Here is a 13,307-nt window from a genome sequence, read left to right as displayed (position 1 = left end):
TCTTATAAAGACATGTTTCTATACGTATTTTTCTTTTAAAAAAAGTTATAAATAAATTTGAGAAGGGGTCCAAAAGTATTTTCTAAGTATATAGTTTTGTTTTCATTACAAATAAACAAAATATTACTACTAAAGTTTAAAAAAATTAAAAAATTAAATAAATATAAACTTTAAAGTTTAAAGGGTTAAAAAAGTTTTTTGCCTTAGGGCCCTAATAAATGTTAAGCTGGCCATAAGCCCATTAAGTAGAGATTATATTATAAAATTATAAGAAACCCTGAATGGTGCGTATATCTAGACCTCGCCTAGCTAGCTTTTATTTTATCTCTACATTTCTGTCGGCGTTTCAGACACGGGGTCAGTGATTTTCAGTCTCTTGTTTGTCTGTTATTCACGTCGGTCTGATTGATTAATTGTGTCAGGTTAAAGAGATGATGAAGAACGTCAAGAAGGCGTCGCCAGAGTTCGCGACATCTGAAACGTTCGTGTGGTGGGACATGGACAGCTGTCCACTCCCCAGTGGTTATGACCCATGTCGGCTGGGTCCGAGAATAGACACGGAGTTGAAGAATCTAGGCTACAATGGTCCGCTCACCATCATTGGCATTGGTAACCTGGAAGGAGTCCCTCACGACTTCCTGAAAGCGCTCTCTTCCGGTGGAGTCGTTATTAAACAGCTTCAACTAGGTAAAGCTCTCTTTCTTTCTTTTAAAATTTTAATTTCAGATCACAAAAATTTAGGGTTTAGATTCAATTGGCATGCAGGATCCAACATGATTCTATGTGTGAACGAGGCTTTGAATTCGTCTGAAAGTCGTTTTCAACCTCCGTTGACAATGATGGTCATATCTGCCGTCCATGCTGATCTATTGGAAGAAGTCGTTTCCGTGTTTTATATTCGTGGCTCCCTTTACAATCTTCTTCTGGCTTATCCGTACGTTACCGAACATGCTGACCCAGAGCCTTCTTCCCTACTAGTCGACAACTTTGGTGGAGAGTGGGTCTGGGATAGGTTTGGCTTACTCAAAGGTGTTCCTCTCCTCTCTCTCTCTCTCTCTCTCTCTCTCTCTCTCTCTCTCTCTCTCTCTCTCTCTCTCTCTCTCTCTCTCTCTCTCTCTCTCTCTCTCTCTCTACACCACCAAATTAATTAAGCTGTTGTTTGCCCCAACAGATTCAGGGTCTGCCAATGAGATTAGGAGACAGGACACAGGCTGTGAAATGCATTTTTGCGGATTATGCGATCTTTCTTTTCCCAGCTTTGATGATTTCACCACGCACTTCAAAACTCCCCCACATGCAGATAAGGTAAGCATCCTTGCCTCCTCTAAGTTTTGTATCAATACATCTTTCATCCTCTAATCTCTCGTTTCCCTTTTGATTCTCTTCTCCTCATTAAGATGGATAAGTATCTTAGTTACCTTGCGTGGAAGTTTAATCGTGAAGCAGAATCTTATGAGGCCCATAAGCTTAGAGAGGCAAGTTTTTTCTTAATACAAGAGTATTTTCACAGAAAAGTAATTAGATATATAATATCTAATCTCTCACTCCAAATGTTGTGAAATATACAGCCTTATCTTGCAAAAGTGAAGGCAAAAAGGCTAGAGTTTATAGAGTTTGACAATTATTTTAAAGATGATGATGAGGATGATGATATTCCCAAGACTGAGAAGGCAAGTTAGATTTTTTTTTTAATACAGAAATACAAAAAAAATTCACATAACTATGCAGCTTTCATTATTTTGCTTTACTGACTTTTTCTACAGTCAAAAAGGTTGAAGAAGCCTAAGATGCAATCAAAGGCAAGTTTTTCTTAACCAAACATAATTTCTTAACAAATATGATTTCTCAGGAACAACTACGATTGCAGGGAAAAAGATTCAAGTTTGGCCTTCTTTGTAAGTCTTCCTCTCTAAAGAAAAAGCCTACTGCCAAGGTGAAGAAGTTATCAAAGGCAAGTTTTCTAACAAATCCGATTTCTTGTAAACAACTATGATTTCTCGTAAACAACTATGTCTAAGACATTTACATCTCTCATTTTTGTTTGCTGACTTTTTTTTTTTAACTAGAAGCTATCAAAGGCAACTATAAAGCTATCAAAGGCACGTTTTTGTAACAAATCTGTTTTCTCATAAACTATGACTAAAACATTTAGAGCACCCCCAATGGGGCTCTTTTAAGAACCTTTTGGTTATAACGCCCCATTGGGGGGTGCACTTACATCTCTCATTTTGGTTTACTGGATTTTCTTTTTGGGTGCTACAACATTGCAGTTGGAGATTGCAGAAGAAGCTTAGTGTTCCCTTCCAAAGAATGCTACTACAATGTTCTCCTAGAGAGGCGTCTTTTATCTTAATGAAAGAGAGTTGTCTTGTTGTTCTTTAAAGGCCATTTCGTATGGTGAAAAGTTTGTACTACTTGTACTATTAGTTGCTGTTTTCAAGTCTTGTTTTAAATTTTATGTTAGCTAATACTTTATCAACGCCTTGTTAAATTTCATCTATATTGTAACTCCATAGTATATGCTCGATCAGTTTTTTTTTTCATTAGCCATCAAAATGATTTACCTAGATAATGCTTTTGTATTCTGGTGATTATTATACACTGTATTCAAAACAGTGACAAAAATATACTGTATTCAAAAATAATGAGGGTTGAAACATTATGGTTTAAAATGTTTGCTTGCCTGATATAAGTGAATCCACCCGTGATTTGAAAGCTTCAAACATTTTAGTTAGACAATGACTTGTTGTTTACCAATGATTTCATTGGGGTTGATGACCCCCGAAATTTTCAGATCTTTTTATATAGATATAGATTCCGAGATTATTAAAAAAAACTGGTAACAAATGTTCTTAATAAATGTTTATGGCTCCCAAATTCTCGGATCTGACCGAGACAAAAAAACAATAAAAAAAGGTAGTAAGCCCATTAAGAAAAGCTTATACAAAGTAAAGTTTTAAGAAACCCTAAATGGTACGTCTAGTTTAGAGCACCATTATTGCAGGTTCCAAAAGAGTTTTTAAAGGTTTGGGTCCCACAAAAATTGCAAAACCGGTTGCAAAAGGCGTGAATAAAGAAACGATCCTGGTGGGTTTTGTCAACTGCTCGCGGGCTCCACCGATACGTGGCAGCCCGCGATTAGTTAATGTTTTAATTTTTTTTTTTTTTTTAGTCAGCCAAAGCAAAAAAAAATAAAAATTTAGAAACCCAAAAAGGGATTTTACCGATAATGATGCTCTCTAACTCCCTGTTGGCGGTTCAAACACGAGGTCAGTTATTTTCAGTCTCTGGTTTGTCTGTTATTAGCATCGGTCTAACTGATTGTGTTAGGTTAAAAAAGATGATGAAGAACGTGAAGAAGGCGACGCCAGAGTTGGCGACCTCTAAAACGATCGTGTGGTGGGACATGGACAGCTGTCCGCTCCCAAATGGTTATGACCCAAGTCGAGTCGGTCCGAGAATAGACACGGAGTTGAAGAATCAAGGTTACAATGGTCCGCTCACCATAATTGGCATTGGTAACCTGGAAGGAGTCCCTCATGACTTTCTGAAAGCGCTCTCTTCCGGTGGAGTGTTATTAAACAGCTTCCACTAGGTAAAAAATCAATCTCTCTTTCTTTATCTCAAAATTTTTTTTGTAGCAAAAAAAAAAAAATCAGAGGTTTAGATTCTCAACTGGCATTTAGGATCCGACATGATGAGCTGTGTGCGCCGTGCTTTGTTTTCGAGAGAACCTCGTTTTGATCCTCCCTTGTCAATGATGCTCATAACTGCCGTCCATGCCGATCTATTGGAAGATGTCATTTGCGTGTTTTTTAATCGTGGCCCCCGTTACAATCTTCTGCTGGCTTTTCCAGCCGTTACCGAACATGCAGACCCAGAGCCTCTCCAACCCTACTAGTCGACAACTTTGGTGGAGAGTGGGTCTGGGATAGGCTTGGCTTACTGCAAGGTTGTTTTGTCTTCTCCCTCTCTATCTCTCTCTACCTCTACACCACCAAATTATTATTAGTTATGCTGTTATTGTTTCTCCCCTACAGATCCAGGGTCTCCCAACTATGATACCAGAAGACAGGACACAGGCTGTGAATCGCATTGTTGCGGATTATGCGACGATTTTTCTTCCGACAGCTTTGATGATTTCAAAGCCCACCTCGACAGTCCCCAACATGCAGATAAGGTAAAGCATCCTTGCCTCCTCTAAATTTAAGTACAGTTTTTCATCCTCTTATCTCCCGTTTTCCTTTTCATTCTAGATGCATGAGTATCTTAGTTACCTTGCGGGGAGGTTTTATCGGGTCTTAGAAAATTTTGAGTCCGCCGTTAGGCTTCAAGAGGCAAGTTTTTCTTCTTCTTCTTCTTATTATAATACCAGAGTTGTTTTTTCACATAGAGATAATATCTAATCTCTGACTCCTACTGTTTCAGTCTTATCTTGCAAAAGTGGAGGCAAAAAGGCGAGAGTTTGTAACGTGGTTCGGCTTGGATGATTCTGATGATGAGGATGATACTCCTAAGCCTCAGAAGGCAAGTTAGAGTTTCTTTTTTTTTTAATACATAAATATAAATCTTTTTCTCCATAAAACAACTCGTCAGCTCTACTCATTATTTTGTACAGTCCAAAAGGAGCTTGAAGAAGCCTAACTTGGCAAGTTTTTTTCTTAACCAAACATTATTTACTTTCTTAATCAAAACCTGATTTCTCATTAACAACTGTATGATTTCAGGGGAAAAAATTCAAGGCCGCCCTTCTTTGCAAGTCTTCCTCTCTTAAGAAGAAGTCTACTGCCAAGCCCAAGAAGCCATCAAAGGCAAGTTTTTCTAACAAATCTACTGATTTCTCATTAACGAATTTGACTAGCAAAGACATTTTACTTTTCCCTTGGTGGTTGCAGTCAAAAAGGTTGGAAACTGCAGAAGAAGCCGAGTGTTCCCTTCCAAAGAATGCTACTACCATGTCCTCTTAGACATATATGCCTGCTTTGTCTTAATGAAATAATATAGTTGTCTCTTCTTGTTGTTTTCAACTTTCTGCCTAGCTAAATACTTTTAAGTATATGTTATTATAAATTCATCAAACAAAATTAAGGGATCAAATAAATCATTTTAATTATATTTTATATTTTGTTATTTTAAAAAGTTTTACAAACATATATCCATTTTATAATGATATCTGTTTTATCCCTTCAACTGCTTTGTTTCAATGTAGGAATCTCTATTATTACGTGCTATTTTTTATATAATAGTTCAAATAATAATTTATTCTGATAGTAAATTATGACAATGATCAAATAATTTTTTTAAAAAGTAAATTAAAATGTGCTGTGCACAGCACATGTGGTAATACTAGTACTAAATAAAACATACTCTATCCATTTCTTTTTACTTGACGTTTAGAATTTTGTACATATATGAAAAAAATGATTTTGTATATTTTATAAACAAAGACATCATTAACTATACAATTAATTAGATTTTAACTGCATAATATAAAAAGTGATATAGCTTGTAAGGTTCATATATTCTTCATTGAAATTTGAAAGCATCAACTAATTTAAAACAACACAATTCTCTAAATGTAACCTACGTGTATAAGATTTATTAAGAGACTTTAAACTCGAAGATTAAACTGATTCGCATAGATGTATGTTCGCTTAATCAACAAAAAGTTTAGGGTGTTTTGTGATGTTAAAAAAAAATCCACCGTCTTACTTTAAGAGGAATGCATTAGAATATATTTTCATGTTTTTTAGTGTTTAAGTGTTACACTCCCAGAAGAAAAATATCAATTAATGTTATTGACGAGAAAGTTCTTGGTCGTTCAGTCATAGAGATAATTGTATTCTTTGTAACGATCAGAGAGCTATTTCATAAATCTTAGAACTTCTTTATAATGATTTAAAAAGAAATCCACAAAATCTATATTGAGTATAGTTCTCATGAATAGTTGTTAACTTCGATATCTCATCAAGAGAAATATAATCTCTTATCACAAGAGAAAAGCTACAAATATGTAATAATAATACCTCCTACCAGACCTGTTTATTTTATTATTATTATGAATCAAAATACAAAAAAATGTAATATATATTTTAAAGCGATACAGAGTCCCAGTTGAAACAAGTCATACCGGTTTTATCACGTTTATCACGACAAGGGCCACCAGCAAAAATGATCCAAATGCATTCTCTACAAACTCCAAGCTTACTTTTTGGGTTGTCATCTCTACCGACCGTAAAAATAGCAAAGGTTGCGTTATGCTCAGGCCAGTTGAAAGTGCAAGTATACCTTGTTGTTCTAAAGAGGTTGACATGAAAACTGAAATCAAAGCTACCTTCGAATTGGACTGCTCTTATCCCCAAATCTAACTCTTTGTTTCTGCAATGCAAGATCAGTGTTGCTCTTGTGTTAATTCTGTTAATAATCACGACATGTTTAGGTGCAAACGGTAATATTCCATCGATGGACGAATGGTTTCCAAAAGATGACGACGTTTGAAGGATAAGTAGAAATGAGAATAGCATCCATTTCATTTTCGAACTCGAAGAAAGATGAATATATGACATAACTCCTCTTTTTTGTTTAGAAATTAGTATTTATAAACATAATTTACAAATTTTAAGTTTTTGTATCGACGTAGTTAAAGAAAATGTTTAGAATCTACACATGCATATGTCCATTAGTTCTTTGTTTAATTACAAGCATCCTAATAAAACATATAACTAGCTATCTTTAATTAGTTATTACTTATTACTGAAAGCAAAAATGAGGATCTCTCTCAAATTGTCTTTTATATTTAGAAAAACTGTCTTTAAACTCTTTCTTGTCATTAAATGGAGTTTACTTGAAATTTTTAAAATGATGTGGCAAATTAACAATAGGAAATGATTTGGTCATATATATACACGTAGTTACAATTAAATATTTAGAGTCTAAAAATGTCCATTATTAACTAGTTAATTACTAGCTTAGCAAATAATATATATATATATATACTCAGTATTATTTATTTAATTATTACTGGCTACTACTTTTTTTTGGTGTATAGATCTCTTTGTTTTTTCATTAAATAGTTCTAAATTATATTTAAATATTTTTATTAAAATTGAATATATTGTTGAGATTTTTTTCAAATAACCATTTTAAAATTTTATTAAAAAATAGTCCTAAAAATAGTACTTTTATTTTAAAAATTTTAATATATATTTTTTTAAATTGAAATCTCATCCCCAAAACTCCACTATTAACTCTAAACTCTAAATCGTAAATTCTATACCATAAATCTTAAATTCTATATCCTAAACCCAAATTCATCATTGACTCTAAATCCTAATATATATATATCAATTAATTTTAAGGATATAAATGTATATTTACATTTTTAATGAAACATTTTAGTCATTTTGATTCTTAGAAGTTATACTTGTAACAAAAAAAAATTTAAGGCTATTTTTGGAAATTTCTCAATATTGTTTTCTTGCAAAATTTGTTGATATGATCTCTTCTAGTGGATGATAATTTAATTACACAAACTGGCATAATAGATTTTCTTCTTGGTGAATTACGTCTTTAAGATCATATGAAAAAAACAGAAATCCAATGAAAACAATTTTTTTCTTTTAGGATAAAAGTGTAATATCTCTATAGTTTATGGATCTGTATGTAAATACTCAAAAACTGTGGGGGCTGATTGTTAGATTCTTTTTACCTTTACCTTTACCTTTGTTTCACTCCAGAAGAATCTTATTACCCTACAAGACTCGTTGAGTTCACTCTCTGTCTCTGTCGCTTGAGCTTGATCGACGCTCTTACATCCGCCGTTCACACTTCCGACCACTAAGACATGAGGTATGTGTTTAAGATTTACTGAAGAGTAGACTTTGAACCCGAAGATGAATCTGATTCAGTTTGTGATTTGTGATCTAAGATGTAAAGTAATCATCTTTTAGTTAGTTTACTAATGGGTTTTGGATTAGAAGATGCTTTCATGTTTGTATAGTGTTTAATTGTTAAGCTCGAACCTTGTGATCGTTGAGGTCATAGAGAAATTGAATGCTTTGTGACACAAATCTTAGAACTTTGTTTTATAATGATTTACAAAGAAATGATCTTTCACTTGATTGATACAGTTCCTCTGTAACAATCTTTTTCAAAGTTTTGCATTTTGATGTGCTTCAACAGTGTTAAGTCTGCCTTAAGCACTATGCTTCGTAAAAGTTTGAATCTTTTAATTCTACTTATATTAATTGAGTGTTAAAAATGGTCACAGAGAATTCGAAGTTTTATTCTGTTTTGGTGATGATTTTGAACTGATTTTATTGTGTAATTAGGTGGCGAGACAGTATAGTTACAAGTGTTGTGTTTTGTCATGTATGCAGTCATAACCCGGAGGTTCTTTGGGCTCAGCGTTCTGATAAGGTTTACCTAACCGTCGCCTTACCTGATGCAAAGGACATTTCAGTCAAATGTGAGCCTCAGGGTCTATTCACTTTCTCTGCTCTTGGCGCCCAAGGCAAGCTCTTTGAGTTCGGCTTGGAGCTATATGGGAAAGTTGTGCCAGTAAGTGTGCCATCTCTCTCCCCTTTGAGTGATGAGAACTAGCGCATACTTGTTTTTACAAGTGTCCTATGTTCATGTATGATGCAGGAGTATAGGAAGAACGTTGGGCTAAGGAACATCATATTTTCGATTCAGAAAGAAGAGAGAAGCTGGTGGCCACGAATCTTGAAATCAGAAGAGAAGCCTGCACCTTACATTAAAGTGGACTGGAACAAATGGTGTGATGAGGATGAGGAAGTCAACTGTAAGTATTCTGCATACAAGAGATCTTAGTTTTGTCTAGTCTCCTTTGAGAAAGGCATATAAAAATTTAAAGTATTCACATCATCCTTGCTTGGTCATAAGTTGTTTCTAACTGTAGAATCTCTATTTTTGCTTCTTGTTTGCAGCTGAGACAGCCTCAGATGATGAGAGTGCAGTAAGTGCTTTCTCATAATTGCTTTGGTTCTTTCTATTGTTGTTTAGCTAAGCCGCTCTGATTGATAATCTTTCCTCTTTATTTTCATAGTTTGTTGATGAAGATTGTGAGAGCAGTGATGATGATGGATTGCTTTGTAAGTTTCAACAACCTTAATCTCCTTACCTTCAAGTAGAGTCTAAGTGAAGATTGATGGAATCATTCTGCTTCAGACCATTTTGTCATATGATTGATCTTACATTAAAAATTTGTATTTGATCTCAGATCTTCCGGATCTGGAAAAGGCAAGAAACAACTAGCTAACCATCAGCAACAACCAACCAACTCTGTTTAGGAAGCTGAAGAAAAAAAAAGGCAAAAGGATTAAGAAGTGAATCATAGAGTGGTTTAGGATAATCCAGTTTGTTTTGTACTTTGCTAAACCAAAACACTTTGTACCTTTAATTTAGGTTTCTTAGGGGAGTCATCTTTAGTTTGAATATTGTGACACACTTTATCGAATGCTTGGCTTTGAAATTTCAGTATTTGGTACCCCAAGCCATCAACAAACAATAATAAAAAATAGTATAATACTACTATGTGAAGAAGCCTACAAGGAATGATGGGACGTGGATCTCATAATCCTTCACCTACTTTGTTTACCAAACAAATCTCTCTTTACTTGTTTGTGTGGCACAGAGTTTAGTACTGACTTCAAAAGACGTCACACCAACCCCATGGTGGGACTTCACTGTCCTCCTTTCTCCTCAATGTACACACTGTCTATAGTGTGAGTTTCCCTTTTAATCGTCAGCCATTTTTTCATCAAACTTTTAGATGTAAAAGTGATGCTCATGTTCATGTACATCACTAGTGAAACTGTTATTATGTATTCCCCTTGAACACTTCGAGCAGATTATTACAAGACTAAATATGAGGAAGCATCTAAAAGAGACCAGAAACAGAAATTGCATCAAGTCAAAGACACACATAATACAACTGATAAGCTCAGTCCCAAATCAAACAAGGGGCCAAAGTTTTAACATTGTGAAGTACTTTACATGAGCAAGATATCTGGTGAGATGTCTCCTAGCTCCTTGCAACGTCCACACAGCAGTTCACCTCTTTGCTGGGTTTCAGATGGGAAAGTCTCTTCTTGAGTTTCCAAAACGGATGTTCAAATGCAGCAGTGGGCATACTCATGATGGAAAGAAAGGCACACCTAAGGAGCCAAAACATGGACAAAACCAAGACACTGATTCCATCCCAGACTAGTTTGGCCAATTTGCTCCCCTGCATAGCAATTTTGATAAGATAGTCAGGACTAAAACCGGAAGGCGTGCATTTCATAGGACAATGAATCCAAGTTTAGAAAATAGAAATCATGACTAAAGTTAATGAAGTAGCTAACATGTTCGAAAAATCGTTAGGCGACTGTTAGATGTTTTATATGAGATTATTGATTAGGTGGGTGTCTAGACCGGTTTCTAAGTGCTTAGACCGATTTTTTCAAGAATTGGTTTAGAAAATTTGTTTCATTTAGGTATTATTTGCCGAACCGATTTTTAAAACACTGCTCATGTATAATACTCAGACTAACCTTATCCACCATATGTCTGCAAAATCTTATACATTGGTGATCATGCATGCCGCTTAGGGCTTTCTCATTTGTGAGGCTGACTTTGGTTGTGCCTAACACAGCTCCAGTGCCCTGGAAAATAGCCAAAAGAACAAACTCTATGCATCACCTGAATGAAACCACAATGAATGAAGTGATATAGATAAAAGGACTTACAATATTATTAGCAACAACATGGTACATGTAGCAAGCACCCATCAAGAACCGGCATCTCATAGACAACTGAATAGAGTGTTTACGAACAATCTCTCTGCCCATCTGTCTTAGCAAACGGTGCATTATAATAAGCTTGTCACTCAGTATACTAATGAGAGCTCTTTCGACAAGAACACCAAGTCCATATTTGATATCTAGACCACTGTTTCCAAGAAACTGTGTCACACAATCAACTCTTTTGCCTTCAAACAAACACGCAATGTGGAGAAATATAGTTTTGTCTTTATCATCTAATCCATTGTAACCAACTATTAGGACTTGTTCAATGTCCCTATTGAGACTGGTTTTGATCCTAGGTAGTTGATCAGTCCACATGCTCACGCTCTCCCCGCACAATGCTTTGCCAAGAACACATAGGCCTAATGGAAGATGACTAGTTAGCTCCGTTACTTCAACTGCAAGGTTCAGATAACCCTCTGGGGGAGCATTTTGTGTAAAAGCAGACTGAGAGAAAATCTTCAGAGCTTCATCTTTAGATGGGAATTTCACTTCATATATATGCTTGATCTTATGTGCTTCCAAGAGATGTTTATTGTCTGTCGTCACGATGATCCTACTTCCTTTACCAAACCAGGGAGGTCCATTCGCCAAAGCTTGTAGTTGCTCTAGCTTATCAACATTGTCAAGAACAACAAGAACTTTCTGGTACTTCAACCTTTGTTGAGCTGTACCTAAATGGTGTATCTCCATATCCTTATGGTCTAAGATCTTGGAAAGAAACTCTCTTTGCAACCTCAGCCTTAAAGTATAATCGTCAGAGTCACCACCACTTCTGTAACTTCTCTTGACATTATCCATAAAGAGACTGCGCTGGAAGCTTCTTGAAATCTGATTGTATATGGCTCTTGCAATTGTTGTTTTGCCGATCCCCAAGGGCCCCCAAATCCCAACCACCCTTGTTTCATCTGATTCTAGGCATAACAGTGAAGTCATCTTGGCTAGGTGAGCTTCAATTCCAACTAAATAATCAAAGTCCCTTGATGGTGTGAAGTTCAACTCGTTAGAAACATCTTTGGCAATCTTTGAGATCATATCTGCTTCATTGTCCCTGAGAAGAGAGAATCTTTGGCTCCTCCATCAAAAATTCAAAATGTTGCACAATGAATCATATTATAAGCAAGTATCAACCAATATATATATATATATACAATGTTCTAACAATCGTTCACAACCGAAACGATTTTCTTAAAATACATTATGCATTCAAATTGTTTAAACGTTTTAAAATTTAAAATCAATCTAAATTGATCTAAATTTGTTTAAATATTTAAATATATAATAATACTACTTCGAATCCAAAAATTAATCTAATATTTTTTTTGTATATCTATTATTATAATTTATCAAAACAATTTTATAATTAAACTCAAAAACTAAAATATTTAATCTAACTGTAAAATATATAAAAATAATCAATAATTAATGAACGTCTACGAAACATATCTTTGGAATAATCCTCTTAATAGCTAATCCACTATAAAATGCCTACTTACGGCCTACCAATTTCTTGAACATTATATATATTGTTATAGGATAAAGATAGCATAATGTTTCAAGGAGAGGACCAAACCACTTATGTGAATCTTCTCCGAGTATGCTTGCAACATTGGTCAAAGCTTGCTTCCATCTCTGCTTCTGATGTTCTGTCTTTCTCTCACAAGTCTTTCTAAATGCCATTCCAAATTCCCCGCTCTGTTTTCTTACATGAGACGGGTCAATGTCATAGAAAACTGTCATTACCGTTTTACCAGAAGCTTTCCTAGACTCCAAGATCTCAACTAACTCTCCCAGTGTCCAGCTTGAAGATGCGTAGTTCTTAGAGAGGATGATGAGGCAGATTCTTGATTCTCTTATAGCTTGTTTGAGCTCAGGACTGATGTATTTGCCTCTCTTGATCTGACTATCTTTGAAAGTATTGATTCCCTTGCGCTCAAATTCCTTAAGCAAGTGGCTGAGAAAAGTTTGACGGACGTCTAGACCTCTGAAGCTTGGGAACACATCGTATCCCCCCTGAGGAGAGGCCAAAGAAGAGACATCCATTAGAGAGAATAAAGAGAGACTTCTGTTGTTGTTTTTTTCGTTTCAAAATCAAGAGAGGGACATGTCACAACTCACAAGTCACAGTTATCTGCATTTACTTATGTTCATCAAAGGTCAAACACATGTTTGGGATTGAATAGATCTCAGGACAATCTCTTGGAACGTGTTGGCATGTCTTAGAATATAATATAAGATTGCTTGGAAGATTCCTTTCTGACTAGAGTATTAACCATTGAATAACATAAGTAAACGCAGACAGCTCTAACTAGAGTTAACAAACTCGAAAGATGATTACTCATATCACATTTACACGAATAAAAAACCAACCTAATGAGACCATAACATTATATATGTTGAAATAATGATGTTGTCCTAGTTTTATCCTCGTGAGACGTGTGCTTACATAGGGGACTGTGTCCATAACCGATGCATTGGTACGTTTATCCCGGTTAAACA

At 35.2% G+C, this 13,307-nt stretch overlaps 3 protein-coding genes across 6 annotated transcripts; 2 read left to right on the top strand and 1 right to left on the bottom strand.

Annotated features, from left to right (window-relative positions):
- Window positions 1-275: 275 nt before the first annotated feature.
- Window positions 276-2,479, top strand: LOC103828215. 4 transcript variants are annotated; one of them, XM_009103831.2, is made up of 10 exons: window positions 276-357; window positions 423-687; window positions 766-1,029; window positions 1,178-1,305; window positions 1,398-1,475; window positions 1,569-1,670; window positions 1,764-1,799; window positions 1,868-1,951; window positions 2,067-2,099; window positions 2,271-2,471. In XM_009103831.2, the coding sequence occupies exons 2-10, from the start codon at window positions 432-434 to the stop codon at window positions 2,292-2,294; spliced, it is 1,005 nt and encodes a 334-aa protein (XP_009102079.1). In that variant the 5' UTR covers window positions 276-357; window positions 423-431; the 3' UTR covers window positions 2,295-2,471. The 4 variants fall into 4 exon arrangements, with proteins under 4 accessions (XP_009102079.1, XP_009102078.1, XP_009102077.1 ...); XM_009103830.2 differs by having other exon boundaries at window positions 277-357; window positions 1,172-1,305; window positions 2,070-2,099; XM_009103829.2 differs by having other exon boundaries at window positions 277-357; window positions 1,172-1,305.
- Window positions 2,480-7,690: 5,211 nt separating this feature from the next.
- LOC103828218 (co-chaperone protein p23-2) lies at window positions 7,691-9,514 on the top strand. Its single transcript, XM_009103834.3, has 6 exons — window positions 7,691-7,848; window positions 8,379-8,559; window positions 8,647-8,803; window positions 8,949-8,977; window positions 9,068-9,113; window positions 9,242-9,514. The coding sequence occupies exons 1-6, from the start codon at window positions 7,844-7,846 to the stop codon at window positions 9,274-9,276; spliced, it is 453 nt and encodes a 150-aa protein (XP_009102082.1). The 5' UTR covers window positions 7,691-7,843; the 3' UTR covers window positions 9,277-9,514.
- A 531-nt stretch (window positions 9,515-10,045) lies between these two features.
- Window positions 10,046-12,851, bottom strand: LOC103828258 (putative disease resistance protein At4g11170). Its single transcript, XM_009103871.2, has 4 exons — window positions 12,382-12,851; window positions 10,752-11,883; window positions 10,557-10,667; window positions 10,046-10,249 (listed from the first exon to the last, which is right to left on the bottom strand). Exons 1-4 carry the CDS (start codon window positions 12,849-12,851, stop codon window positions 10,046-10,048), a joined length of 1,917 nt encoding a protein of 638 aa, XP_009102119.2.
- Window positions 12,852-13,307: the final 456 nt, after the last annotated feature.

The sequence above is a fragment of the Brassica rapa genome, chromosome A01 (assembly GCF_000309985.2).
Source record: "Brassica rapa cultivar Chiifu-401-42 chromosome A01, CAAS_Brap_v3.01, whole genome shotgun sequence".
Taxonomy (NCBI): Eukaryota; Viridiplantae; Streptophyta; class Magnoliopsida; order Brassicales; family Brassicaceae; genus Brassica; species Brassica rapa.
This window is presented reverse-complemented; position numbering and strand designations above follow the sequence as displayed.

Bases quoted from the DNA above. Each gene is read 5' to 3' on its own strand.
- LOC103828218 (XM_009103834.3), top strand. The intron at 8,560-8,646 runs GTAAGTGTGCCA...TGTATGATGCAG, and splicing joins TATATGGGAAAGTTGTGCCA to GAGTATAGGAAGAACGTTGG. The intron at 8,978-9,067 runs GTAAGTGCTTTC...TTATTTTCATAG, and splicing joins CCTCAGATGATGAGAGTGCA to TTTGTTGATGAAGATTGTGA.
- LOC103828215 (XM_009103829.2), top strand. From the start codon at position 432: ATGATGAAGAACGTCAAGAAGGCGTCGCCAGAGTTCGCGACATCTGAA. The intron at 688-765 runs GTAAAGCTCTCT...ATTGGCATGCAG, and splicing joins TATTAAACAGCTTCAACTAG to GATCCAACATGATTCTATGT. The intron at 1,476-1,568 runs GCAAGTTTTTTC...TGAAATATACAG, and splicing joins AGGCCCATAAGCTTAGAGAG to CCTTATCTTGCAAAAGTGAA.
- LOC103828258 (XM_009103871.2), bottom strand. From the start codon at position 12,851: ATGGATGTCTCTTCTTTGGCCTCTCCTCAGGGGGGATACGATGTGTTC. The intron at 11,884-12,381 runs GTTTGGTCCTCT...TTTTTGATGGAG, and splicing joins GGAGAAGATTCACATAAGTG to GAGCCAAAGATTCTCTCTTC. The intron at 10,668-10,751 runs GTAAGTCCTTTT...GCTATTTTCCAG, and splicing joins ATGTTGTTGCTAATAATATT to GGCACTGGAGCTGTGTTAGG.